The sequence below is a fragment of the Oryza sativa genome, chromosome 5 (assembly GCF_034140825.1).
Source record: "Oryza sativa Japonica Group chromosome 5, ASM3414082v1".
Taxonomy (NCBI): Eukaryota; Viridiplantae; Streptophyta; class Magnoliopsida; order Poales; family Poaceae; genus Oryza; species Oryza sativa.
Genome location: NC_089039.1, coordinates 21,580,343 through 21,605,979, shown reverse-complemented (window position 1 = coordinate 21,605,979; position 25,637 = coordinate 21,580,343). Strand labels below are relative to the sequence as shown.

The window sequence follows — 25,637 nt, the reverse complement described above, 5'->3', positions numbered from 1 at the left end:
GCAAAAATTGCAATTTAACATGGGAGAATATTTCAACATTGAATCAGTTTCAAGGAAGACAATGGGCAGTTTTGGATTGCTACCAAACTTTGCTCTACCAATATTTTGGTAGTCTAAATAGTACCCAACATTTGTTTGGATTGGTGCCAACATTTTGGTAATGCCCATTCTAAATTTGGTAGTAATCTAGAAATTTCTTCACCATGATATCATAATTTGGCTAGATTTTGGTAACAAACCAAATAAGATGAATACACATTTATTCTACCAAATAATTGGTAGCGCCAAAACTTACCTATGTTTTGGCACTACCAAAAATTTCCTAATCAAGTACTCTAATCCTCAAGCCTCAGCCACCAAGCAGTCAAGGCCAGTGAGTCTGAAACTCTGAAACTTGTTGAAATATCATGCGAACACAAATTATGCCCTTCTCTGAAGTGTCTAAGCGACTACTATCCATTAGTGCTAAATGGTGTCATTTGTCTTGAAGGAAATCGAGTCGGTTTGCAAAATTGTCCAGTTAACAAAAACTGTCCCACAACGGTTTCGTTGATAACCTTGATTATCACTTTGTTATCCATGAAAACCGGGGAAATTTTCTTTTCCTGACTATAGCCTTTTAAGCTGTAGACTAATAATTTTTTTCTACTCTATCAATATGAAATGTCGCATTGTACTAATACTGTACGTGTTGGTTTAAAAAAAACAAAAACCGGTGAAATTCAAACAAATTGTGCAAAAAGAAAAATACTTTGTACATTTAAACATGTCCGATTTCCCGAGCCGTTTCTCGGCAAAAAATGAATTTGAATATGTACCTGCTCGATAAGTCCAACAACCGCAAGGACTTTTAAACAAGATCTATATGTATTTTTTATCCTCGAATTTGTTATCCATATGGCAGATGAGTAATGACTACAGACTACTCCTAACCTGTCGTTGCATCATGTACCGCTGTCCGCCGATGAGCAATGACAACGTGGCAAACAGCCCATGACATCAGCGTTAAGTACAGCCGTTGCGTTTCTTCTTTTCTCAAGCTATCTGAATCTTATCTGCAATCCTGCTGTCCTACCTCCTTGTGACATGTCAAAACCTCATCATCCTATCCTCAGTACATTAGTCAACTGAATGCAATGCGTTTACATGGACGCTGTAATGTATTTAGTCCGTAGTGACGGTTACTTGTAAGGTTTTAATTGCATGTGTTAAACCGTGGAAACATTTCAAAGGTGTGTGGGGTTGTTTGGTTCATTATCACAATTTGCCTCACCATACAACAACTCAAGTTAACCGGATTTGATTAAATTAGGTATCTGTTTGGTTCGTGCCACACTTATGGTAAGATTTCTTCACTATGATGTGTTATTGGCATATAAAAGTGTGGCAAGCTTGCTCTTTTATGGTTGAAGGGTGGCTTTAATTTTATTGGCCACATGTTAAACATGTTAGCTAAATGAAGTATGACAAACTTTGACAATGTCGATACGCCAACCAAATAATCCCGTAATCCAATATTATCTCTTCGCTAAGTACGTTGATAAAGTGCAATGAATTGATTTGGTCAGAACGGCAGTTCATTGGCCAGAATTGCCATACTAGCATCGTTCAGCTGTCAGCTCAATTTCTCTACCAGTATCATTTACTACTCCGTAGTTGACTGTAGAGCATCAGATTATTTGACATTATTATTGTCGACAAAGAGATTAGTACAAGTCAGAGATTTGGACATCAGATCAACTCGTTTGGGTTAGTGAACTTTTGATGTTATTACGGTACCAATTTTTCCTTCTTTTTTTTAGCATTAAAAGTTAGTGGTAGAACGCAATAATTAGAGTATATATTTATGTTGCTTATCTTTTTTTCGTAGGACTCTGCAATTTGAGACAACGCGAATAATTGGATGAGTTCGCATCGAGCCACCCACAGCAGGTCCAGGAATATACGTCAGGCAAAAGAAGCTTTTCACCCTAAACCGACCGGAACCGCACAAAAACGTCCCGCTCCGTGGCTGCCAAAGGCCAAAGGTGCCCCGTGCCATCCACGCCCACGCTTCAACTGGACCGTCCTTACCTGCACAGGTTGGAATGGAAGAAGGGGAGGTGATCAGATCACCAATTCACGACACCAACTAGCCCCAAGTCACTAGTTGGCCTTCTTCCCCTCTTTCCGGCGCGCGTTTGACCGGACGCGGCTTGCCAACGAGCAAAGCAATCCCCCGTATCGACGCATCACATATCCGCACCGGCACCAACGCCCATGCAGCGCATACGTGGAATCCGCACCCCTCCCGTGCCCGCTTCCCCTGTACTCCTATATTTCATCATCCACGAACCGCGGACCGGATGCCCACTCCGCTCGCTTAACACACCTGCCCGAATTCGTCCAATCCATCTGCACCCGCGCCCGTGTCCCTCTCGCGCCACAGGACAAGGCCTCCCGACCGCCGCTACCTCCTCATCTCCTCTCCGAGTCCTCGCACGGTCGTCACAGTCACCCCCAGAACTCAGCTAAGCTCGCGTTCGTTTTCGCAAGGAGCAGAGGAGGAGGGGAGAGATGGATCACGCGGCGGAGGCGCAGAGGACGGACCTGATGACGATCACGCGGCACGTGCTGAACGAGCAGGGCCGGCACCCGGAGTCGCGGGGGGACTTCACCATCCTACTCTCCCACATCGTCCTCGGCTGCAAGTTCGTCGCCTCCGCCGTCAACAAGGCCGGCCTCGCCAAGCTCATCGGCCTCGCCGGCGACACCAACGTCCAGGCAAGCAACCCCATCTCTGATCCGCTCTACTCTACTCTACTGTTCCTCCACACAAATCCATGTGATGGCGGATGGCCTCCTCGCGTTAGTTCTTGTTTGCTTCAATTTCACGCTGTCACACGTACGAGGTGGCGGTGCAGGGTGAGGAGCAGAAGAAGCTTGACGTGCTCTCCAACGAAGTCTTCGTCAAGGCGCTCGTCAGCAGCGGCCGCACGGTAATACAGTACAGATTAGCAGTTTATGTTTTGCTACAGATAAGTTCAGTTTCTGAAACTTGACAGTGACACTCCATTCCTTTCTGTGCAGTGTGTTCTTGTGTCTGAAGAGAACGAGGAGGCCATTATCGTCGACGCTCCCCTCCGCGGAAAGTATGTGAAATTTATGATAGTACTACTACCATGTTCTTCTCAGTTGCTAGCTATCAGCCACGAGTTCGACAAGATCATGGTGACTGTTTCGTCTCATCAGAAGCTGCACGGGTTCCCTTTCTCTTCAGGTATTGCGTTTGTTTTGATCCACTGGATGGCTCCTCAAATATCGATTGTGGTGTCTCCATCGGGACGGTAAGTGTCACTTTCATTAACAGAGCCGATCTCCTCTGGTTTCAACTCTCAACTGTAAATCAAAGAAAATGAATGGTCTAGTACTGTTATCTGCGCGCAATCAGAGGATTTCTTGCTTTCTGAACATGACAAAAGTTGGTTGCTTGCTACTAGAGCTTACTCGATGTCTGATAGCCCATTTCACCATTTGAACTCGCTCTGTTATCAACACAATAAACAGCCTCTACTAGTGATTAATTTGAGAAACACTTCCAATCATAGCTGTCAGTTAATGTAGTCGGCTGTTCTGTTCTACAGATCTTTGGGATTTACATGATTAAAGACAAGGACAACGTGACTTTGGACGATGTACTGCAACCTGGAACAGACATGCTTGCTGCTGGCTACTGCATGTACGGGAGTTCATGCACGGTAACCATGTCATCTGAATCCATTTCCCCTTCAGATATATCACATGTACTCTCTTCCTAAATAGACTTGGTTCTGGTATGACAGCTTGTGTTGAGCACTGGAAATGGAGTAAACGGTTTCACCCTTGATCCTTCCCTTGGGGAGTTCATTCTGACTCATCCAAACATCAAGGTCTGTGATTCAACAATGCAATTCTTGTTCTTAATTGGATTGGTCATGGATCAAAACAAAATGGCCATTTTTGGCACCTGTACTGTACTCTTCTTTTTGTGTAGATACCAAATAGAGGAAAGATCTATTCAGTGAACGAAGGGAATGCGAAAAATTGGGATGCTCCTACAGCGAAGTATAAAAGGCCTTAATTTCGTTTACGAAATATTATCTTTAATTCTTAAGTACTTGAGCTGAATTTTCGAGTCAATATTGCAGGTTTGTGGAGAAATGTAAATTTCCCCAGGATGGTTCGCCTTCTAAATCCTTGAGATACATCGGAAGGTCAGTCATATAATCTGACAGAAGAGCAACACGTTTAATTAGCTTTAGATGAGGCGATAATCAGCAATATAATGCGTGGCTGCATGCCAATATGTTTACACCTTACAGTTATTTGAATTTGAATGCTCTTTCTTACACTGAATACTGAACTGAACATTTTTTTGGTTATGTTGTTGCTCTGCTTCTGGATGGTCCACACAGTATGGTTGCTGATGTCCACCGTACTTTGCTATATGGAGGCATATTTTTGTACCCTGCGGATCAGAAGAGCCCAAACGGAAAACTTCGGTATGCTGATGCAACTCTGAACTGCAAAGGTAGAGTAGTAAATGTAGATTGCTGAAGTTCGCTACATGTGGCATGGCAGTGTTCTGTACGAAGTGTTCCCAATGTCATTCTTGATGGAGCAAGCTGGAGGACAAGCTTTCACAGGCAAACAACGGGTGAGCTGAACTTCACTTCGGTTTTAGTAGCACATTCATCTTACGATTTAACCAAAAAAATGTACTCCCTCTGTTTCACAATGCAAGTCATTCTAGCATTTCCCACATTCATATTAATGTTAATGAATCTAGACAAACATTAATATGAATGTGGGAAATGCTAAAATGACTTGCATTGTGAAACGGAGGAAGTAGCATTCAAATTTCAATGTTTTTATAAACCAATGGCATCCACAAGAAACTAAAGAGCTGTTGCTGCATTTGCATTGCAGGCCCTTGAACTTGTTCCCAGAAAGATTCATGATAGATCTCCAATATTCCTGGGGAGCTATGATGACGTGGAGGATATCAAAGCATTGTACGCTTCAGAGTCTATCATCGGTTGACCGGTGTTACTGAAGAGTAAAAGGACACATGAATCACCCTCTACCTTGTGAACATAGACATTTTTTTTTGCTTTAATGTAAAAAAATCAGCCTATACTGACACGGTACGGCTTCACCAATATGAAAGAATAAAGGAATATGATTCTTACATAATTTGATTGGAACATAAGTGCCTTTTCAGCTCCTTGCAATAGCTAATTTTAGGCTTACATTTGATCTTTTGTTTCGGGTTATAGCTATATCGTTTTGTCTTAAAGTATAATTACACCGTTGCTCCAAGGGTCATTTTTACAGCTCTTGATAAGTATTCCAAGTTATCATTTTGGTACCTTTTGTTTTTACAAGGATTATAAAGAGAGTATCACTTTTTTTGTTCTTGGTACATTACAGAAAAATGTGGTACCTCTCGGTATCTCGTTAAGAGCCCGTAAAATTTCTCTAATAAAAAGCTATTGCTACAGAATTGAAGGTTTGTAATGTAATATTCAGGCTACAATAATAACCCAATCAAATAGCGAAGTAACACCAATCGCCATATTAATTCCTTTTCCAATAACAAATAGAAGTACATAGATCAAAGCACAAGCCTTGAAACAAATTTCCAAATGAGTAATGCCGAAATACAGACTAATACATCTCTGGGGGGGGGGGGGGGAGCAATGATTTGTTGACATACATAACCCATATAACTTGGCTATGCATCAGATCTTAACTGTTCTGCAGAGCCACTCTTTGCTTGAGCTCACGGGAAGAATTCGTAAATCAAAAAATTGGAATACGCTCTACCGCTTCAAGCTCTGCAGAATGTACTGTGCGTACAGATCCCTGAAAATAAGACAACAAATTGGATCATCGAACATCAACAATCCAACATGGTAATATGCACATCAATGCTGCAAAATGTTTAGGACTTACATAGAGTACTGGATTGCTTCACGAGCTGTCGGAGCAGGCAAGAAGTCATTGACAGCAACCTCCTTGTTCTCATTCTTCTTGTCTGAAAGATTTTGATCAAGAATAAAACAATTGAAATCAAGGTGCAATACCAAGCATAAAAAATGTAGCAATCGTATGAGCTGAGGAAGCAGGCGTACAGTCTTCAAAGAAGCGCCGGATTTCCTGAAGGCGATGAGGAGAAAGCTCGCTGAGATTATTGAAATGGCGGTACTCAGGATCATCGGCGCAGACAGCTATGATCTTGTCATCCTTCTCTCCCTGTTCATGAAACGGAAAAAAATGCAGGTGCAGTGTAAGCTTGTTGCCGATACTTAAATGACAAAAGTTATTTTTTTCTCCCTAATAAAGTTTGACTTAGCAGAGATGAATGGATTGATTTACTTACCTGGTCAATCATAGGCATGAGACCAATGGCCCTGGCTCGGAGGAATGAACCAGGAAGAACTGGTTCCTGGTTGCGAACAACACAAGGTTGTACGTTAGACAAATTAGCAAATGCAGAAAATGTGAGTCATATAGAAAATTAAGGGCGTCAATTCTGTTCACCTGCATGAGGACAAGGACATCCATGGGGTCGTTGTCCTCGCAAAGCGTTCTCGGAATGAAACCGTAGTTGTGAGGGTAGACCACGGACGAGTATAGAATCCGATCAACCTGTCCGAGATTTTTCAGATCTTAGCTCATGATGCAATCGAGAGAAGTTTTTAGAGACGTGGGAGGAAATGCGTGCAGCGTTGCAGTCTTGCAGACCTTGATGAGCCCCGTCTTCTTGTCCAGCTCGTACTTCACCTTGCTCCCCTTGGTGATCTCCACGACCTGTGCCAAAAATCCACCACGGGACACATCGCAACAAAGCTGTCATCATCGCCAGCGGCCGGGCGGCAAAGAACGGAATAATTAAGCTGGAGCTGGAGGAGGATGCAAAAGAACAGGGCGTGCACTTACGACGTTGAACACGGCGGGAGCATCAGGGCCGATCTCGAGGTCGTGCCACGGGTGCGCGGCGACGGACCTCCGCGACAGCGACGAGAGGATCCTCTCGTTCAGCTTCGGCCCGGGCCGCGGCGTCTGCTGATACGGCTCCACCACCTCGTCGGCGGCGCCGTGTCCGTTCTCTCCATTCTCGCTGCTCATCCTGTCTTAGCTAGCGTAGTACGATCGCGTCGGTTGGTTTGTACAGACGACTATACGATACGATCGAGTACGACCGGTGGACGATGATCGACCGAAGCGCGCGGCGCGCCGGGAATTATATAGGCCGCGGCCGGTCTGGGTTGGTGGTGGTGGGGAAGGGGTGGGCCGCGGCTAACGCGGGGCGGATGGATGGCATGTGCGGTGCTGCCGGTGCCGGTGCTTGCTGCGCCCGTGGCGCGGGACGACGGTGGGAAACTTCCCCGCGTGCGTCACTGCCGTTCCGCACGTTGGCCGCGCGCGCGGAGTGAGTGCTCGCTCCGAGCTACTCCAGCTGTGCGGCGCCTCTCAATTCAACGTGCAGCAGCGAACTGCGAACGTACGAGGGTGGCAGTATCACCTGCTCCCTCCGCCCACCCCCCCCCTCAAAAAAAAAAAAATCTAAAATTAAATGTGACACGTTTAGTACAATGAATGTAGACTTAGACAGAAATATATTCAGATTCGTATTAAGATAATGTTATGTTGATTTTTATGGGATAGAGGAAGTACTTTGCTTGGTGACCTTTTCTTCCTTTTTTCTCTTTAGGTAATGACCAGGTTTGATATTCTAGAAAGGACTGTCACTGGTAATGAAGTTGTTTAAGGCGGTGTTCTTTCACTAGTATAGATCCTTCTATCTGTGACAGCCTCTAACATGTCTGAAATTAGCGGGTCATCACAAGAAAGTCATCTCAATCGGACCAAAAAAGCGTCCGATTGAGATATGGTCGCACAGACATGCTAGATGGATATAAAACTCAGACCCATCATGGATGACACCTATCAGTGACGGGCCGTAATTTAAGCCCGATTGAGATAACATTCCATATCTCAATCGGGCCCCAAGTTGGAGCCCGTCACGTGACGGGCTCCAATTTAGGGTCCGATTGAGATAACAACTAGGCCCGTCACAGATGACTCATTCGTGACGGGCATTGTACTAATGCCCCGACTGAGATGACTTAATCTCTATCGGGCATTAACTAAAGCCCATCACAGATGAGTCATCGGTGACGGGGCCTATACTAATGCCCGATTGAGATGACTTAATACCCGTCACGGATGAGTCATCTGTGGCGGGCTCTATACTTATGCCCGATTGAGATGTATGTTTAACTATAATATGAGTAAGGTTTCTCAGATCTGATCGAAAATTTTTCTAAGTCCCGCCACTATTAGATATCAACAAGTTACAACTTCTTCTCCGGAATCCGATCTCCAAAGAACTATGAGGTTAAGAGCATTTTCAGGATGGGTGACCGATCGAGGAAATTCTTCCTGGGTGCACACGAGTGAAGACAAAGTCTGTAGAAAAGACCGGGATGGGTGACCAATCGGGAAATTCTTCCTGGGGGCATACGAGTGAAGACAAAGTGTGTAGAAAAGACTAGCCCGGCCTGGGAGAGGCGGGACGTTACATGAGGCTAGCCAAAAAATAAGATTTATTTTTTTTTTGGATTATACTCATCTTTAACGGGCATTAACTTAGTACCCGATTGAGACGAGGGTGCACATGAGTGAAGATAAAGTGTGTAGAAAAGACTGGCCCGGCCTGGGAAAGGCGGGACGTTACATGAGGCTAGCAAAAAATAAAATTTATTTTTTTTGGATTATACTCATATGTGACGAAAATTTATTTTTTTGGATTAAACTTATCTGTGACGGGCATTAACTTAGTGACCGATTGAGATGAGGGTGCACACAACTGAAGACAAAGTGTGTAGAAAAAACTGGCTTGGCCTAGGAGAGGCGGGACGTTACATGAGGCTAGCCAAAAAATAAAATTTATTTTTTTGGATTATACTCATCTGTGACTGGCATTAATTTAGTGCCCAATTGAGATGAGGGTCATCTGTGACGGGCTGTAGTTAATGCCCGATTGAGATGAGGGTCATATGTGACGTGCTATAGTTAATGCTCGATTGAGATGAGTAGTCATTTGTGATGGGCGCTAGTTGTGGCCCGATTAAGATAGGTCATCCGTGACGAGCTATAGTTTGACTGGTCGTCTGGGTCAAAGCTATCGGTGACGGGCTTTAATTAAGGCCCGATTGAGATAAGTTCATCCGTGACGGCCGTTTGCTTGATTGAGATAATTTTTCACATCTGTGACTTCTAGACTGTGACGGACACCGTGCCCGATTGAGATAGGGGTTACCGCCCGATTGAGATGGTGATTACCGTTCTAGTGTTTTCTCCAATTTTCTGACTTCTATGCACACACATTTCTCGAACTACTAACCTATAGAAAGTCTTTGAAAAATATATTAATCTATGTTAATAATTATTATGTACTAATGAGCTACTCCATTTTTCCTGTCGGATACAAAGATTTTAAATATGCATGTTCGAATTCAGTCTAACCTCGCTTACTAGAAAATAAGGACGGAGTTAGAGTATACAAGCGAGGTGCCCAGGAACCAGTCAATAAATTTTTTTAGCTATATCTCACCTAATTTCATTATGTTTGCATCCTTTCGATATAAATTTAGATACCTGCATCAGTTTAAACTTAATGTAAAATAGAGTAAATTAAACAAGTACTAGCACACTCTTCCTTTCATTTTAGCTTTGTCCCTGCCGGAAAAGGAGGGGAGAGGCATGAAACCGTTTCAAAGGCTTTGAGATCGTGATGGGAGCGTTACTCAAATAATGAAAGCAAAAGGCAAATAATAAAAATGCATGGAGTCGTGGTGCACATGCCGGTCGATGCTGAGCACGTTGTTACGAAGGTTTTGAATTGGACTTTATGAATGTAAAGTTGTACTTTTGACGCGGATAATACTATTGCTTGCTGTGGCATCTGGAATTTCGTGACACAAATCACACAATTACAAGCATCAAGTAGGGAATATTTTTTTTTCTTTTTGAAAAAGGCAAAAGCTTAAGTAGGGAATGTATGACCAAACGTGCAGCATCCACTAAAATGGGACGTGTATTTTTCCCTTCTACTACAACAGAATTTGTATTATTAGTAATGTAATAATCAGAAATAAAAGAGGTCTTCTAGAAGCTACACCATCAAACTGAATTGTAACCAAAGAAATACTACACAGCTGTTTGATCTGTGTTGATGCTATCCAGATCATGGTTCACGCTCAACAGCATCACCAGCAAACTGGTGACAGTGAGTGATGCCTCGGGCATATGCCACCTCCATCCAAACTCCAAAGTAGCTTTGCACGTCTTGAAGACAAACTAGACCAAAGGTCCTGCAATTTTTCCATATAAAACACTTTCTATAAGACGTCTTGGATTTTGAAATGGTGGATACCGAGCTGGCTCGGCTTGGCTCGGTATGGCTCCTTAAGATAACGAGCTAAAAGTCTCGCTCGGTTTGGCTCAGCTCGAGCCAACTCGTTTAGCTCGCGAGCTTGATCTAGACAAAAGCACACACAGTCACGCAAAGCAGGAGGGGCGAGCGAGCGGCCAAGCAGACAATCGGAGAATCGAGCAGCAAGACCATGTGGCTAGTGACACAACAGCGCCGGCCGAACCTCGCGGGAGCAGCAGGCTCCACGGCACGTCGGCACCAGACCTGGTCATCCTCCAAACCACGCCACCTTGGACACCTGGATAGGAAGAAGAGGGACGACATGGCGGATGCCAGCGTGACCGAAAAGGATATGGAGGAGTCGACTTGCGCCGGGAGGGGGGGGGGGGGGTCCAAGCTGGTGACGATGCCGTGCTTGTGGCGTTGAGCACTTGAGCTGCTGCTACAGGCAGCCGGCCGCTCAGCCGACCAACGGAGGTGCCTCGCCCGTGGTGCTTGATGATGTGGTGCGGCCGTGCGGATCCGCAATTAGCTAGTCCAAGCTGCGTCGCCGTAGGCTGCCGTCGTTGGTGAAGTATCTAGCCCTCGTTGTTAATTTTAATAATTAATGACAAACACTAATTGTGGACTAATCGTTGTCTTTGAGATATTTATATTGAGTTAGGTTCACATCATGAGTGTGCGTGGATGATTATCGATGGATTAAAATTGACGGCGCAAAGCGAAGGATAAGAAGATGGTAAACTAGTGTTTTTATTTTAAATTGATCGAGGCGTTGGGCGATCAAAATTGTGCTAGTTTATTTATAGCTTTGTTGTACTATTAAGAGGGGTAATGACCTAGCAAAGAGATGATTTTAATTGCCACATTAGCTCATTGCCTTTTCACTTGTGCTCACATTTCACAACACACACATGCATTCACTGAGTTCGGCCAGACCAGGGCTGGTCTGACCGAGTGCCCCAAGCTGGTCTGACCGCAGGTCACCGCCCGGTATGACCGGCCACATAGTGGCGGTCTGACCGGTATGTTTGCTCGGTCTGACCGGCCCCCTGGAGGTCGGAAGTGTGTTGCTCTGGTTTGGGTGATACAGAGCCGACGGAGCCGTATTCGGTCAGACCGAGTTGAGGGCGGTCTGACCGGCCAGGCCGATGGGGCCCTCTGACAGAGCTACAACGGCTATAAAACTAGTCGTTGTAAAGTAGCACGGTATGACCGGCCACACACCTCCGGTCAGACCAGCAGTACACAGAATTGGGGGTTTTCGCCCCCAACTGCTAGTTTTGGTTGGTGGGAGTATAAATACCCCCCCTCCAGCAGCAAGGGGGCTTTCTTGGCACCCAATTCAGTTGCATACACCCCTTGTACCTCTCTCTCACACATTTGACCTTAGTGTTCATCCATTGTAGTGGTTGAGATTGTTCTAGCCAAGAGTCAAGTGCATTGATTCCATTGTAGAGCTAGTGTGGCACTTGATCATCTCTGAGCCGCGTCATCATTTGTTACTCTTGGAGGTTGCCGCCTCCGAGACGGCTTGTGGAGAAGTTGCCCGGTGACCTCTCTGAGAAGATTGTGGAGGAGGCCCGGCGCCGGTTGTGAGTGGTTTGGAGTTCACCACCTTCGGAGTGAAGGAATAACTACCCCTAGTGATCGAGGCTTGGGTAGTCCTCTCCGTGGACTGGCTCCCGCCTTGCCCACCCCTTGACGAAGGGGGCGTGCAGTGGCTTCGTGGTTGAGCTGTGGAGTTGGACTCGCCTCAACGGGGAGTAGGAAACCGGCGAGTTTCCGAACCTCAGTGAAAAATCTCTTGTCTCCTTGTCTCATTTACTTGTTGCATTTACATTTGTGCAATTTACATTCCTAGAGACTTACTAGAGATCATATCACCCTAAGATTGCTAAACTAGACTTAGGAAGTGTGATTTACTTTCCTAGTGATATACTTGAGCCACTTTCACCCTAAGATTGCAAAACATAACTTAGTTGCTTAGTTAAACTTGTCCCTCACCGAGTCTAGTAATTTAGGTTAGTTTTGATTATGTTTTATTTAATTTTAAATCGTCTATTCACCCCTCTCTAGTCGATATCTCGATCCATTTGACCATCCCCATCCATTGCTGGCCACCAGTTTGCAGTCGTGCTGCTACGCGGTTGACTGGTTGTGCCTGTGCTTGCCTTTGCGGTGTGATGGAGGTTGGTTTAGGCTGTCTCGTGACACATCAGCACATGCGGTGTGATGGTCTGGTGGATTGATGGGTTACAGATGGTGGGTTGGTTTGATGGGTTAGCTGTATGCTCTATGCCTCCGGCTCGCTCGTTTGGCTCGTGAGCCAGCTCGTTATCTCCAACAAACTAAAATGTTAACTCAGCTTGTTAGAAAAATGCAATGAGCCGAGCCAAGTTAGTCACAAGCAAAGAGACCAAAGAGACCAAAACATCTTATACTCCCTCTGTCCCATTTTAAGTGCAACCATACGTTTTCGCGCTCAACTTTAATCGTTCGTCTCATTTGAATATTTTTTATAATCAGTATTTTTGTTATTTTGAGATGATAAAAATGAATAGTACTTTACTCGTGACTTATGTTTTTAATTTTTTTTCAAAAATTTTTCAAATAAGAGAACAATTAAAATGGGATGGAGGGAGTAATATGGAATGAGTAAAATGGGATGGAGGGAGTAATATGGAATGAGGGGAGTATCTGAATAGGGTGTTGCATTGAGAGAGATAAGAGGTGATCGGAGTGCATTTTTCAGTGAGACCATCCAACGGAGGAGGAAGAGAAAACAATTATTGACTTCTATTGACGTCGGGTTGCACAAAGGAATTTTTTTTATTTTTAATATTTAAAGAAATACTATATCGGCGGAAAGATTTACAAAAATAGACCTTGCCGCCCTCTATTTGGGCGGCAAGCTGACGTGGCACATGGAGTCGTGACGGTGCCGTGTGGGCATTTTGCGTTTAGACTCTTGCAGCTGCAAGGGGATAAATGCAATTTTTGCTCTGCCAAAAAAGCAATTGGCTAGTTCTTTTTGCATCTGAGCCCCTTGCCGCCCTTGCGAATTTTGCACGGATGCCCCTTGCCGCCCAGACAAAGGGCGGCAGGGGGCCACGTGCAAAATTCGCAGCCCCCACTACCAGAAACTAGATTACTTATGACGGCTAAAAACCGTCAGGATAAAACAAAAACATGTCAGGAAAATTGTTTGTGACGTGTCAACGTCAGGAAAATTCCGTCAGGACTAGCTTGTCTGAGAAAAATAAATTTGGGTGACGGAGGCGTGTCAAGATTAAATTTCCTGACGTGTACTCATGTCAGGGAGAGTTTTCCCGACGTTGATGTGAGCAGTCAGCGATATTCATCTATCGCTGATGGTCTCTCCTGTCACAGTTTTGCAGTGGTTTTTTCTGATGGTTATGACCGTCAGGAAAATATATTTCCCTGACAGTTAGACAACTAGCCGCAAATCATTAGGAGAAAACCTACCAGAACGTAGGCATGAATCAAATATACACAGTACAATATCAAAAGTACTCATTTTCAGTATTCATCATGATCACATACACACCTCAAGTTCAAGCTCAATATTTCATTAACTTATGGATCAAGTGATACACATAGATCCCTCATAACAGTATAATGTAGTTCCAGTTCACTATTTGAACATAACACAAAAGTATCACTTTGTGGAGTTTGCATGGCCAAGAGACTATGTAAGAAACTTAGTACTAATTTTGGAGTCCCACACTCTATCGAGGTCTAGAACCATAAATACAACCTATCCAAAAGTATTAGTATGACACAACTCCACAGTCAGTATATCCAAAAGCCTTAGCCCATCTTGCATGATCTGTTAGTGAAGTGAGTGGCAGCATCATGGAGAGGCATTCAAGATGTGCTAGTATTACAACCACCAGAGTTGTTGTTCCCACCGATGTTGCTTCCATCATTGGCATTCAAACTGCTAGTATTATTGCCATTGCAGTTGTTGTCGCCGTTGTTATTGCCACCATTGCCAGAGGCGGTGTTACATCCATTGCTGTTGTTGTTCCCATTGTCCTCAACTGGCTGTGTGAGACTACATGGGAAGAACTTGTTCCCTGCAGCAGTTCGAAATGAAGTTTATAAGAATTCAGTCCAATTAACCAGTACTGAAAACGCATGCCGATGCAATTAGAAGAAACAATAAGTAATACACAGTGGTCTATCAAAGTTCATATGCAATCATTTTGTACTATATTGAACAAATGTTGGAGTAACTATAACCTTCTAAACCAATTTTCTGTTTTGTGCAAGATGCAAGTCATCTCAAACTAAAATAATATATTTTGTCTTACCATCTCAATTATTTGAGAATGTGACTACAAGGCCAACTGTTACAACAATCAACATGAGCCCAATCCCTCACTGTAAGTGCTGCATTGTCTGTTCTCACTCTGACATACCAATACGAATTAGTTTGCTATTTCAATAGGGCAACCAAATTGTACTGGCACAATATAAATATTCAGCTAGTTCATCTATGAGTAACCACAGCAGTATAGGAGAAAATACCTAGGTAAATAACTAAAATAATTGAACTCCACTTACCTGTGCAAATGGATCTTCCTCTTCTACTGGACAGTCCAATTCTTGTGGTACTTGTTCACCCAACTTTTCATAAAGTGCCTACATTTAAAAAGTAGCCAACTGGGTTTAGAAACTAAAAACTAAACCTGAGAGTAAAAGTATTATTGTAACTTCATACCAGTAACAACTTGTCAGTTCGTTCCTATTTTTTGCGCATGTATTGATTCTCCCGGAGTAGTTGTTCATTTTGTCGAGCCATATTTTGAGTTTGTTGAGCCATATTTTGGAAAGCAATTGAATTGACAGGTCGAACATTTGTTGATTTGGCCACAGCCAAAATATTAGCCTTCCTAACAGCTCCATTCGCTATCTGTACGCGACCATGTGGCAAGCCACCATTGGTGCTGTACAATACATTCTCATCTAGGTCTCTTTGTTGCCAATCATCTGGATATTTAGCCCTAAGACCTGTTAAATAATCAGTCTACAAAAAGGTTGGAATTTAGTACCAAACAAAACATTCCTTCAATGGAAAGAATAGAAGCAGAAACCATACCACACGCTTTTGTGCTTTCTGGCTTGGGATTGGTCCAATATTTCCATCATTATCTATATTTTTAAAGCCAGTCTTCATTGCACTAAAAGTGTTTAGTGTTGTAGCTTTCTCAGGTCCAAATTTTACTCCCTAAAACATAATTGGTTTGATGAGCAATACCCTATGAATAAAACTAATGAAAAACCATGCTGAAAAGATATGGTACCATATATTGTTGTGTCTCTGTGAATGGCCGGGAACCTCCTCGGTTTTGGGCAACATCCTCAGAATTAAGGCGTGCTTGTTGGCCTCTCTTTCTTTTTGCCTTGAACTCTTCAGTACACCAATAATCTGCAAGGTATGAAAATCCATTGTCTCTGCACCAATCAACGGGGCCATCCTTATATTCATCAACTTCAAGTTCCTTTGGGCGTGCTAATGCATCATCAATTTGCTCCCCAATTTTATCATGGTACACCTTGACAGAATCGACACGAAGCTGATACATCATTTGCCTCACTGATTTCGCTGCATAATTTTCCAAAACACGGTCAGCCTCTACCTTGTCCGCCTCACTGACACAGAATGCATTCTGCATGTACCAAGTTAATATATATTAGATAGCAATTTAATTGTTTGTCAATGTAATTTGAAGGACATTTTAACAATGACTTACCCAAAATTCTTGCTTCACCTTATCTGCATTTGTGACTCCTGAGTCGTCTTTCTTTTCATAGTAATCAAACCATGAGGTTGCTAGACGGCTGCTGATGATTAAACCATTCTCATCCTTCTCTTCAATAATGCCAGGGTATTCTCGTTTAAGAATAATTCCCATATGTGTACCATATTTGGGGTCTGATTTCAATAGAGGGTATGTTACGTACTCAAATTGCCTAAAGAAAACACCCATGTGAGAATTGTTCCATTAAGAGGAGAAAAACATAGACAACACATGTACAGAGCTTTTGTATACATACCCATATTAGATTTGAAGAACATGTATGCTACTCAATTTATCACGTCACAAACATATTGGCTTTGAACAATATAAATTCTATAGAACAGAAATTAAGACAACCTCTAATTTATTAGAGCAGTTAACAAAGTAATAAGCATTAGTAGAAAATCTGTAGGGTTCTAGAAATGCAGATACTTACTCATCACCCCGAGGTTTCAGCGCGATCTTTCGACCCCGCGGAGGTACTTTTAGTGCAGTTCTTGAGCCCTTCTTCCTCCCTCTTTTATTTGGTGGCACACTGCTCATGCCACTTCCAGAAATATTGGTGGCTTGGGAGGCATTATCAGTATTGCTACTATTACCAGCACAAAGTCTCTGGGAGGAGTTAGCACCGGAGTTACTACTGCCACCTCCATTGATCATTTCTGGGACTCTGTTTTTTGCATTAGTAGCACTAGCATTGCTCCTTGTGGAGATGTTCCTGCCTTGTTGCTGTCTTGCAAGCCGCTTCCGATGAATGCTGTTCATTTCCTGCAATGTTATATCCATTTATTAGTTTTAGAAGAGCACCATCGGTCCATAAAAAAAGAAGAATAATAGCATATATTTTCATAGCATGGAATCATTCAAACAAATAATAATCCATCAGTGCTTAATATAAAACCTTTATAAAGTACAAAATGACCTTAGGTACTTAAAGGTTAAAAAGTCATATGAAAGTTGGCAGCTGCATAAATAAATTAACAGACACAAAATACAATAGATATTTATAGATATTTCAATCTCAATAGCTTAAACTAAAAATCATTTGGATCATAAGTTGGGGGCTGTGTCCCTTCATCTTCTTCATCATTTTCTTCTTCTTCTTCTTCTTCTTCTTCTTCTTCTTCTTCTTCTTCTTCTTCTTCTTCTTCTTCTTCTTCTTCTTCATTGTCATCTTCATCGTAATTATCTTCAGCCTGCGTTTGCTTTTCTAGGAATTCTAAGAATTTTGCATTGGTTATCTCATCCAAAATAGGTGGAGTCATATTTCCTAAGTCAGCCCCAAGGTCAATAATAAAAGTGCCTTCCAATCTATCTTCTTGATAGAATGATACATCTTGGGTTTGATCATCATTTGGGTTGGAATCATTATTTGTGTTCTCAACTTTCTGGACATAACCCCGTGGATTGACATGATGTACAACCCACCATTCTGATAGATCACGTCTTGTAGTGCATGGGTAAGGCAAATAATATACTTGTGTAACTTGACTAGCCATCACAAATGGTTCAAAAGTTGAAAGCCTAGACGTGTGCTTAATTTCAACTAAACCCAAATTGTCAGTACGCCGAACACCGGTAGATGTTGGGTCAAACCAATAACAGTCAAACAAAACCAATTCAAGGTTCATGTTGCCTTCCCAACTAATCTTGAGTATGTCTTTTATAATACCATAGTACTCTAGCACATCATTGTTTTCGCCAACACAAGACACACACCCCACTGTTGGTTGTTGTTAACCCTGATTTCTTGCTCTCATACTTCTCTGAACGAAACCTATATCCATTGATATCATAAACTCCATAAGTGGAAACTGTACTTCGAAAACCATAAGATATTTGACACAAAGCATTGTGTATACTAGATGACTTCATGCACTGCAAATGACAGATATTAGTGTTAGTTTTAGTTGATTGCAGATTGAAGGAAAGACAATGTCTCAAGTGGTTAGAGTCATACTTCAGTTCTGAACCAATCAAAGAAATTAGGCCCATTTCTAATGCCACGACCAGATTTCCATCCATTTAATCGCAAGTCTCGCAACTGATTTGGTGTTGGTGAAATTCGGCTCTTCCATTGTTCCTTATCATATTTACTACATTAACAAACTTATTTAGAATTATGGCATAAAAATATATGAATGACTCATAGTAGATTTGAAACGTACTTGAAGAAATCATCCATTTCTGGTGTGTTTGTCAATATGTATAAGGTAGCAGCCTTGTACTGTTGGCAGCCCCGTGGGCTAATACACCGGCCAGGGTACTGAAATATTTCTAGGTTGTATGTACTATCAAATTGTGAGCTGCCATCATCATATCGATGCATCTTGTTTCTAGCAGACCGAACTTTAGGATTGAAATAGAGTGAAAGAAAATTAGATGTTTCCTCAACTAGGTAGGCCTCAACAATGGAACCCTCAACTCGAGCTTTATTTCACACTTTCTTTCTAAGTTTTTGGATAAACCTACATGGCAGGACCAAATGCATTAGGGTTAGTAAACTCTATAAAAACAAGTTAATGTTTTACTTCTTGTTTTACCTCTCATATGGATAATTCCAACGAAATTGGACAGGACCTCCAAGTCGAGCTTTGTAACGCCTTGGAAATCGCCCTAAATTTAAATCGTGCTTTAATGCATTTCTAGAAATTTTAAAAGCCTAAAAGAGCCTTCAACAATTAAAATTCACCAAGATTTATATCAAATTGGCTTGTGGGTATTTTTAATAAATTCCCCATGTTTAAAAATGTTTAATCAATTTTTACTTGAATTTTCAGAGCATCCTAAATAATTTTAAGGCAACAAAAACTATTAAAGAATTTTATAAAATGGAAAATATAAAAGAAATCCTCTTCCTCCTCTTGGGCCTCTTCTGGCCCATCTCTCCATCTCTCCCTCTCTTGGCCCAGCCGCCCCCTCTCCTTCCCTCTCTCCCCTCCCCTCCCTCTCCTTGGGCCAGCCCAGCTCCTCCCCTCCCGCAGACCGAAGTCTGTTTTGCCTCCTCCACGCGCCCAGTCAGAGACAGGTGTGCTTCCTCTCGATGACAGGTGGGTCCCACTCGTCATCCCTAACCTCCAGCCATCCTCTCTCTCTCCGGCCGAATTCCAAGCGACGGCAACCTCCGATTCGCCTCCTCCACTTGCCGTTTCATCAAATTAATTGAGGGGAATTAATTCCCACCTCATCCTCTCCAATTCCCCCATAATTTCCCACTCAATCCCGCATTATTCGTGGTGGATTTTGATGATGTTCTTTAATGGTGAGCTCCACCATGGCCGGCGTCGATCTCCCTACCCGGCGTCTCTCTCCCTCCCCTCCAGCCTATAAAAGGGACCCCCGACTCCCTCCTCTCTCCCCTCACACCGCCGCCCTCTCCCTCCTCTCTCCGCGGCCGCCGCGCCGCTCTCTTCTTGTGCCGCCGCCGTCGCAACTCCGGCCGCCCCTCGCCGGTGGTCGGGACCTCATCGGAGCCCGGCGTCGCCACCATCCGCTTCGCCGCTTCCTCCTCTTCCCCGTCCACCCCTCCGTGGAGCACGAGGACCGCGGGAACGACGACGACACCGACGACCCGAAGTTCCTCACCGTTTCTTCCTCACCGCCGGCAACACTGTCGACCTCTCGCCGCCGTGTCTGCTCGGTGAGAACCGTCATCTCCTCCCCTTTCCGTTTTTCCCCTTCCCGTACTCCGTCGCACCGTCACCGCGCCGTTGGCCGTCGCCGGCGTGCCGCCTGGCTCGGGTGCTTCTCCTTCCCGCCGTGCTTGTGCGCCGTGAGCCGCCCTCATGGTGTACCGAGCGGCTGCCAAGTGGGACCCGCTCGTGGACCCCTCTCTCTCTTCTCTGTGCAATAAATCAATTTCCTTTAGAAAAATAATTCACAAAATTGTAAATTTCCATTTAAACAGCATATAAACTTCAAATGGCCATATCTTGACCGTTTGAACTCGGAATTGACCCGTTCAAATCTCTAATTTCTCCTAAAAATGAGTAGAACCCATTTATGTGCTTTATTGCTTCTGTTTATATGGTTTTTATTAGCCTTTTTGTATTTCTTCGCATTGGTCGTGTAGATCCTGCCGTTCCGGAGGATCAGCTCTTCATCACCGTCGACGTCGAAGACTTTGTGAGCGATCAAGGCAAGTCATATCTACCTTGAACATGTTGAATCCCATATTGTGAAAATTATGTTGTTTTACTTATATTGCATTGCTTTATAAATTATACCGTTCATTATTAATATTGTTTTATTAGTTATTCCTATGCTCTTGGTTATGGCCATGATGTTGATTTGATATCCATGATCTTTGTGAACCCTAGTAAAATTATAACTTGACTAGTCTAGTACCCTACATGATGGACTGACTAGTTGCTTTAGGTAAATGCTTAGTTATGCTTAGTTCCAACCTAGAACTTTTGGTTAAACTAGACTATGGTGGTTAACAACTAAAACTGGATTAGTTATGGACTATTGACGGGTTTGTCAATAGGTGGGTGATAAAATGCTTTGTGCAACTAAAATATATTTTTGGGTTGGGCTCGGGGTGCAAGTTGGTTACTTTGGTAGTCGCATCCCGGCTAAGGGATCTTCGTGCCTCTGTTTCAAGGCATCTTCGTGCAACCACAAGTCTAGTGGGTAAGGCCTGACTGGAAGTTTAGATCTTCTCAAAACAGAGACCATTGGTTGGAAGGGTGTGGGGTCAGGATTAAGGCCGTTTTTTCACCCGGCGCAAGGGGGGGGCTATCTCGTCCCGGGGGATCCGACAACCTTTACCTTGTCGGGGACCGGCGGGCGGCGAAACCTCAGCGGGTTCTCCTGTTTTGGGTAGACCTAGATGGATAGTCTTGTCACGACCTCTATCCGAGTACCGTGGTGGTACCCGGCGCGTGGCAACGCGTGTTGAGGTTGTGTCTTGTGGGTAAAGTTGTACACCTCTGATCAGAGTTAAAAACTATTCGAATAGCCGCGCCCTCGGTTATGGGCAAGCTGAGCAGTGTACCCAAAGTTAGTTCTGTTTTACAAAACCTTGGGAGGGTGAAATCATGATGGTGTAGTCATGTGGAGATTAGCCTGGGTTAAGGCAGGTTCGCAGGCTTATGCGACCTTGGTGATATTATAATATTGGCTTAGAATAGGATCATGTTTTAAAATGTGCTTTAACCTGATTAAAATGTTTAAACTATGGCTTTATGCAAAATAAACCCTATTAGGCCATTTCCTTGTTTCCCCCTATGCATTATTGTTGTATTTCCGGTGTGACTTGCTGAGTACGGTGGTGGTACTCACTCTTGTTCACAAAAATAATCCAGAGGATGGACCTGAGGAAGATGAAGGCTTGGATCTCTAGTTCGCTCTGTCGTCGAGTGCCTGTGGTTGCTGCTGTTCCATAGTCTTCCGCTGTTTTATTTGTTTATCTTTGAGTGCGAGGGCTTGAGTCGTCCATGTAATAAAGTACTTCCTTTACGCTTCCGCAAGTGTGGCTTGTAATAATCAACAATGTCTATGTGTACCTCGCCTCCTGGGACGAGGATTAATGCACTGAGCGTTTGGAAATGGTGTATATTTCCGGGCGTGACAAGCTTCATAGGGAAGATGTATGATGAGATGTTGCATTGGATTAAAGAAACCAGGTGGGAATATTTTTTCCAATTTGCAAATAAGAACAGCTACATACTCTTCTAAAGAGTGGATGGTATCATTGTTTAGTTCTTTTGAACATAACTGCCTATAAAAGAAACTGAGCTCTGCCAAACACTTCCAAACACTCTCTGGAATAAATCCACGGAATGCAACAGGTAGCAAACGTTCCATGAAAACATGGTAGTCATGACTTTTTAGGCCAAAAATTTTTCTTTGTAGTAGGTTAACCCCACGCCTAATATTGGCAGCATATCCATCAGGAAACTTTAGTTCTTGAAACCATTTGAGAATTGTTGTCTTGTCATTCCTATCAATACAAAATGATGCCCTTGGTTTATGCCATTTTCCATTACCCTTCGACACTAATTGCAGTAATGGACGACTACAAATTTCAGCCAAATCTTTCCTTGCCTTCACATTATCCTTTGTTTTATCTTGTATGTCAAAGCATGTGTTCCATATAGATTCAGCTACATTTTTCTCATTGTGCAACAAATCAATATTGTGCTGCAGCTTCAGCTTATCAAAGTACGGAAGTTACCAAAAACAGCTTATATGAGTCCAATGGTGTGTTTTACCAAAGTTTTCCGTATCATCCACACACACGTACATTTCTTCTTTAATTTCTTCTCCTGTCAGAATCCTTGGTGGCTCATCAAGCATAAATGTGTTCTTTCTAAATGCATTTAGTTGAGTTCTGAATTCATGTTCGTTGGGTAGAAAGCGTCTATGACAATCAAATCAACAAGGCTTTCTACCATTACGGAGCTGAAAAGATTGAGAATTACCCATACAAATTGGACATGCCAAACGACAATGGGTGCTCCACCCAGCAAATATCCCATATGCAGGAAAATCATGGATTGATCATAGAAATATTGCCCTCATTGTAAAGTTTTGCTTGCGTGAAGCATCCCAGGTTTCTACCCCCTCCCATAACTTCAGAAGTTCATCAACTAAAGGTTGCATTAGAACACTTAATTTTTTCCTTGTATGCTCTGGTCCAGGGATGACAAGAGTAAGGAATGTGTACTCGGGCCTCATACACACACCGGGAGGAAAATTTAAGGGAGTTATAAATACTGGCCAGCAAGAATATGGAGCAGCACCTAAACTATATGGGGTAAACCCATCAGTTGCTAAAGCAAGACGAACATTTCTTGGATCTTGTGCAAAATCTTGAAAGTCCTCATCAAATTGTTGCCATGCCTCGCCATCACATGGGTGAACCATGTTACCAGATCGTGAGCGACTATGGGACTGCAGTAATCTTGCTATATCCTCATGTGCATATAACCTTTGTAATCTATCCTTAATAGGCAGGTAGCGCAAAACTTTACGTGGGGTTTTGTTTTGGCCATTCTCATAACGAGAAGTACCACAGAAATCACACTTCTCTTTATGCTCATCTTCCTTGTAGTAAAGCATGCAGTTGTTGTAACAAACATCAATTTTAACATATGGCATACCAAGACCTTCTAGCAATTTTTTTGAACGGTAAAAGTCCTTAGCCAACTTAGACTCAGGAGGTAAGAATTCATGGATTATCCCTAAAACATCATCATAATGTGCAACTGACATGTTATACTGTGACTTCATAGCTAGCAAACGAGCTACAACTGAGAGACATGAGTGTGTTGTATTCTCATGGATCAATTCATCAGCACTAGCAACCATCCTATAGAATGCTTTAGCATAATGTGCAGGTTCTTCACTACTTTCTGGTGGCTGTGCACTGGCTAAGTCAACCAACATATTATCCATCCTATCAGATTCACCAAATCCCTCATGATCTATTAATGAAGGCCCAGGATCATTGTCATTTATCACTGGTCTCTCACCATGTGATGTCCATATTCCATAGTTCTCTTTATATCCGTATTTGCACAAGTGCAACTCTATTGTATCCCTTTTGTGCCTAAAATAATTCCGACATTGGGCGCATGGACACTTAATAGTACCATCTTTAACAACTTCTTGCATATAAAATGCACGGTTTAAGAACTGTGTTGTATTATCAATCCATTCATTAGTGGGAGCTTTGCCACGTGTCCAACCACTATACATCCATTCACGACTTGTCATTCTGTGGTTAAAAACAGATTCAATTCTTAATAAATTATTTTAACGTGCATATATGTCACTCTTATTTATCACACCATAAATAACATCATCTACATAGCACAAAAAGAAATTATGCACAATATAATCAACATTTAGAATGAAAAGGTTCATGTGAAGGTTGTTATTGTTCTATCACTTACTGCACAAAATATATTACAGTGAAGTAAGTTGAAAATCCTGGTTACCTCGGATTTGGTATTGACAATGAGACGATGGTAAGCAATAACTTGTCAGCACTTCAGATGAGTTCGACGCAATCTGTAAATATTAGCCAACATTACAGTTCCATTTTGCATAGTAAAGGTGAAACTTTCAAGAAAAATATGTATGTCATGCTTTTACTAAGATGCACCAGGATGATGGTGTATCATCCTTTAAGAGAAAATCACTCTTTTTATGAAGCTCAAAGTTTATTCACTGCCTACAAGCTCAATTGTGCTAAAATTACTATTCTCTCATAGGAACATAAATGTTGTACAGTCCAAACAACAACAAAATTACTATTATCTCAGTATAAAGCATTCATTGACAAGAGGATAGTGACATGCTTAGAGTGCTGAAGAAATTAATACTTACGAATAGTGAGGGATTTATTCAAACTAGCAGTCAAAATTTAAAGATCTTTGGGATAAATTCCATGCTACCAGTATAAAGCTTGTAATGAAATTCTAGAGAGAATAAACCAGCAGATCCATGGGAGTATTGCCTCAAATCATATGAAAATCCCTAAGAACTGCAAGCTTTATCAGAGTTCGTTAAAAATAAACAAAAAAGTACCTGCTTCCCTACAGCTTAACAAGTGCAGCAAGAGGAGTCGATGGAGTCCCGGGATTAGGTCCTGATCTGGATGGAGATGAGGCAAGGATTGAGTACAGCTTCAGCTCTGGACTTGGAGCAAATCCACAGGCGCTGCAGCCACAGATCGATGCGGCAACATCTTCTAGTCCACCATTGGAGCAAACCCTAGCCACAGGAGAGCTACAATATGAAGGGGATTCGAGGGGAGAAACCTACATGGGTGGATTTGAAGGATTTGGAGTGGGGAAGAGGAAGAGGCTGGATGGATTTGAAGGATTTGGAGTAAGAGGAAGAGGAGGCTGGAGGGGATGAGAAGAGGAGAAGGATTAGATGGAAGTGAAGAGGCTTCTGGACAGGGCAGTGAATGAAGCGGTTTTTTCTCTCTCTCTTTTTTTTATGTGTGCCCGCGAAACACCAATTTTTTTTGGCACTCTGTCCATTCATCTGGCGCCAAAGCGAAAATAGCTGCCCACCTAACTCCCACCAAAACCTATTATTTTCACTGACTGCCCCATTCACGTCAGAAAAATCGCATTATTGTGACAGGTTGTGAATCCTCGTCAAGAAAATTCTATTTTTCTGACGTTAGTACAGGCTCGTCAGGAAAATTAGATTTTTCGCGATAGGAGCCATTGTAAACGTCAATAAAATAATTGGCCGTCAGGCCTAGTCCGGTTTTTGGTAGTGCCCCTAAAAAGACCGTCATACGCCCGTGTGCCACGTCAGCTTGCCGCCCAAATAGAGGGCAGCAGGGTCTATTTTTGTAAATCTTTCCGCCG

The 25,637-nt window shown here is 42.9% G+C and overlaps 3 protein-coding genes and 1 long non-coding RNA gene across 10 annotated transcripts; 2 read left to right on the top strand and 2 right to left on the bottom strand.

Annotated features, from left to right (window-relative positions):
* The first annotated feature begins 2,347 nt into the window (after positions 1–2,347).
* LOC4338912 (fructose-1,6-bisphosphatase, cytosolic) lies at positions 2,348–5,230 on the top strand. Its single transcript, XM_015784686.3, has 11 exons — positions 2,348–2,763; positions 2,904–2,978; positions 3,070–3,131; positions 3,260–3,326; positions 3,624–3,737; positions 3,822–3,908; positions 4,013–4,083; positions 4,167–4,232; positions 4,434–4,520; positions 4,600–4,675; positions 4,948–5,230. Exons 1-11 carry the CDS (start codon positions 2,557–2,559, stop codon positions 5,059–5,061), a joined length of 1,026 nt encoding a protein of 341 aa, XP_015640172.1. The 5' UTR covers positions 2,348–2,556; the 3' UTR covers positions 5,062–5,230.
* A 343-nt stretch (positions 5,231–5,573) lies between these two features.
* LOC4338911 (soluble inorganic pyrophosphatase) lies at positions 5,574–7,498 on the bottom strand. Of its 2 annotated transcripts, none has more exons than XM_015784687.3 (7): positions 6,964–7,498; positions 6,769–6,834; positions 6,565–6,672; positions 6,404–6,469; positions 6,156–6,276; positions 5,977–6,058; positions 5,574–5,886 (listed from the first exon to the last, which is right to left on the bottom strand). In XM_015784687.3, exons 1-7 carry the CDS (start codon positions 7,150–7,152, stop codon positions 5,844–5,846), a joined length of 675 nt encoding a protein of 224 aa, XP_015640173.1. In that variant the 5' UTR covers positions 7,153–7,498; the 3' UTR covers positions 5,574–5,843. The 2 variants fall into 2 exon arrangements, with proteins under 2 accessions (XP_015640173.1, XP_066166843.1); XM_066310746.1 differs by having other exon boundaries at positions 6,769–6,873; positions 6,964–7,292.
* Positions 7,499–14,110: 6,612 nt separating this feature from the next.
* Positions 14,111–25,224, bottom strand: LOC107277717 (autonomous transposable element EN-1 mosaic protein). 6 transcript variants are annotated; one of them, XM_066310331.1, is made up of 10 exons: positions 24,838–25,224; positions 24,246–24,318; positions 16,733–17,064; positions 16,249–16,468; positions 15,799–16,164; positions 15,594–15,722; positions 15,216–15,505; positions 15,059–15,136; positions 14,806–14,904; positions 14,111–14,568 (listed from the first exon to the last, which is right to left on the bottom strand). In XM_066310331.1, exons 3-7 carry the CDS (start codon positions 17,059–17,061, stop codon positions 15,461–15,463), a joined length of 1,089 nt encoding a protein of 362 aa, XP_066166428.1. In that variant the 5' UTR covers positions 17,062–17,064; positions 24,246–24,318; positions 24,838–25,224; the 3' UTR covers positions 14,111–14,568; positions 14,806–14,904; positions 15,059–15,136; positions 15,216–15,460. The 6 variants fall into 6 exon arrangements, with proteins under 6 accessions (XP_066166428.1, XP_066166426.1, XP_066166424.1 ...); XM_066310329.1 differs by having other exon boundaries at positions 15,216–15,521; positions 24,838–25,218; XM_066310327.1 differs by lacking the exons at positions 24,246–24,318; positions 24,838–25,224 and adding exons at positions 18,257–18,392; positions 18,465–18,906 and having other exon boundaries at positions 15,216–15,521; positions 16,733–18,174.
* Positions 19,118–21,880, top strand: LOC136356434 (uncharacterized). The gene is made up of 3 exons (XR_010741239.1): positions 19,118–19,936; positions 20,369–20,434; positions 21,606–21,880. It is a non-coding gene; the product is annotated as an uncharacterized lncRNA (long non-coding RNA).
* Positions 25,225–25,637: the final 413 nt, after the last annotated feature.

Excerpts from the sequence above, each read along its gene's own strand:
- LOC4338911 (XM_066310746.1), bottom strand. The coding sequence starts at position 7,152 with ATGAGCAGCGAGAATGGAGAGAACGGACACGGCGCCGCCGACGAGGTG. Across the intron at positions 6,470-6,564 it reads ATGTCCTTGTCCTCATGCAG|GAACCAGTTCTTCCTGGTTC; the intron begins GTGAACAGAATT and ends GTTCGCAACCAG. Across the intron at positions 5,887-5,976 it reads GAAGCAATCCAGTACTCTAT|GGATCTGTACGCACAGTACA; the intron begins GTAAGTCCTAAA and ends TCTTATTTTCAG.
- LOC4338912 (XM_015784686.3), top strand. The coding sequence starts at position 2,557 with ATGGATCACGCGGCGGAGGCGCAGAGGACGGACCTGATGACGATCACG. Across the intron at positions 3,327-3,623 it reads GTGGTGTCTCCATCGGGACG|ATCTTTGGGATTTACATGAT; the intron begins GTAAGTGTCACT and ends TCTGTTCTACAG. Across the intron at positions 4,233-4,433 it reads TCCTTGAGATACATCGGAAG|TATGGTTGCTGATGTCCACC; the intron begins GTCAGTCATATA and ends TGGTCCACACAG.
- LOC107277717 (XM_066310326.1), bottom strand. The coding sequence starts at position 17,082 with ATGGATATAACATTGCAGGAAATGAACAGCATTCATCGGAAGCGGCTT. Across the intron at positions 16,469-16,732 it reads CTGAAACCTCGGGGTGATGA|GCAATTTGAGTACGTAACAT; the intron begins GTAAGTATCTGC and ends TGTTTTCTTTAG. Across the intron at positions 15,522-15,593 it reads AGAAAGCACAAAAGCGTGTG|ACTGATTATTTAACAGGTCT; the intron begins GTATGGTTTCTG and ends ACCTTTTTGTAG.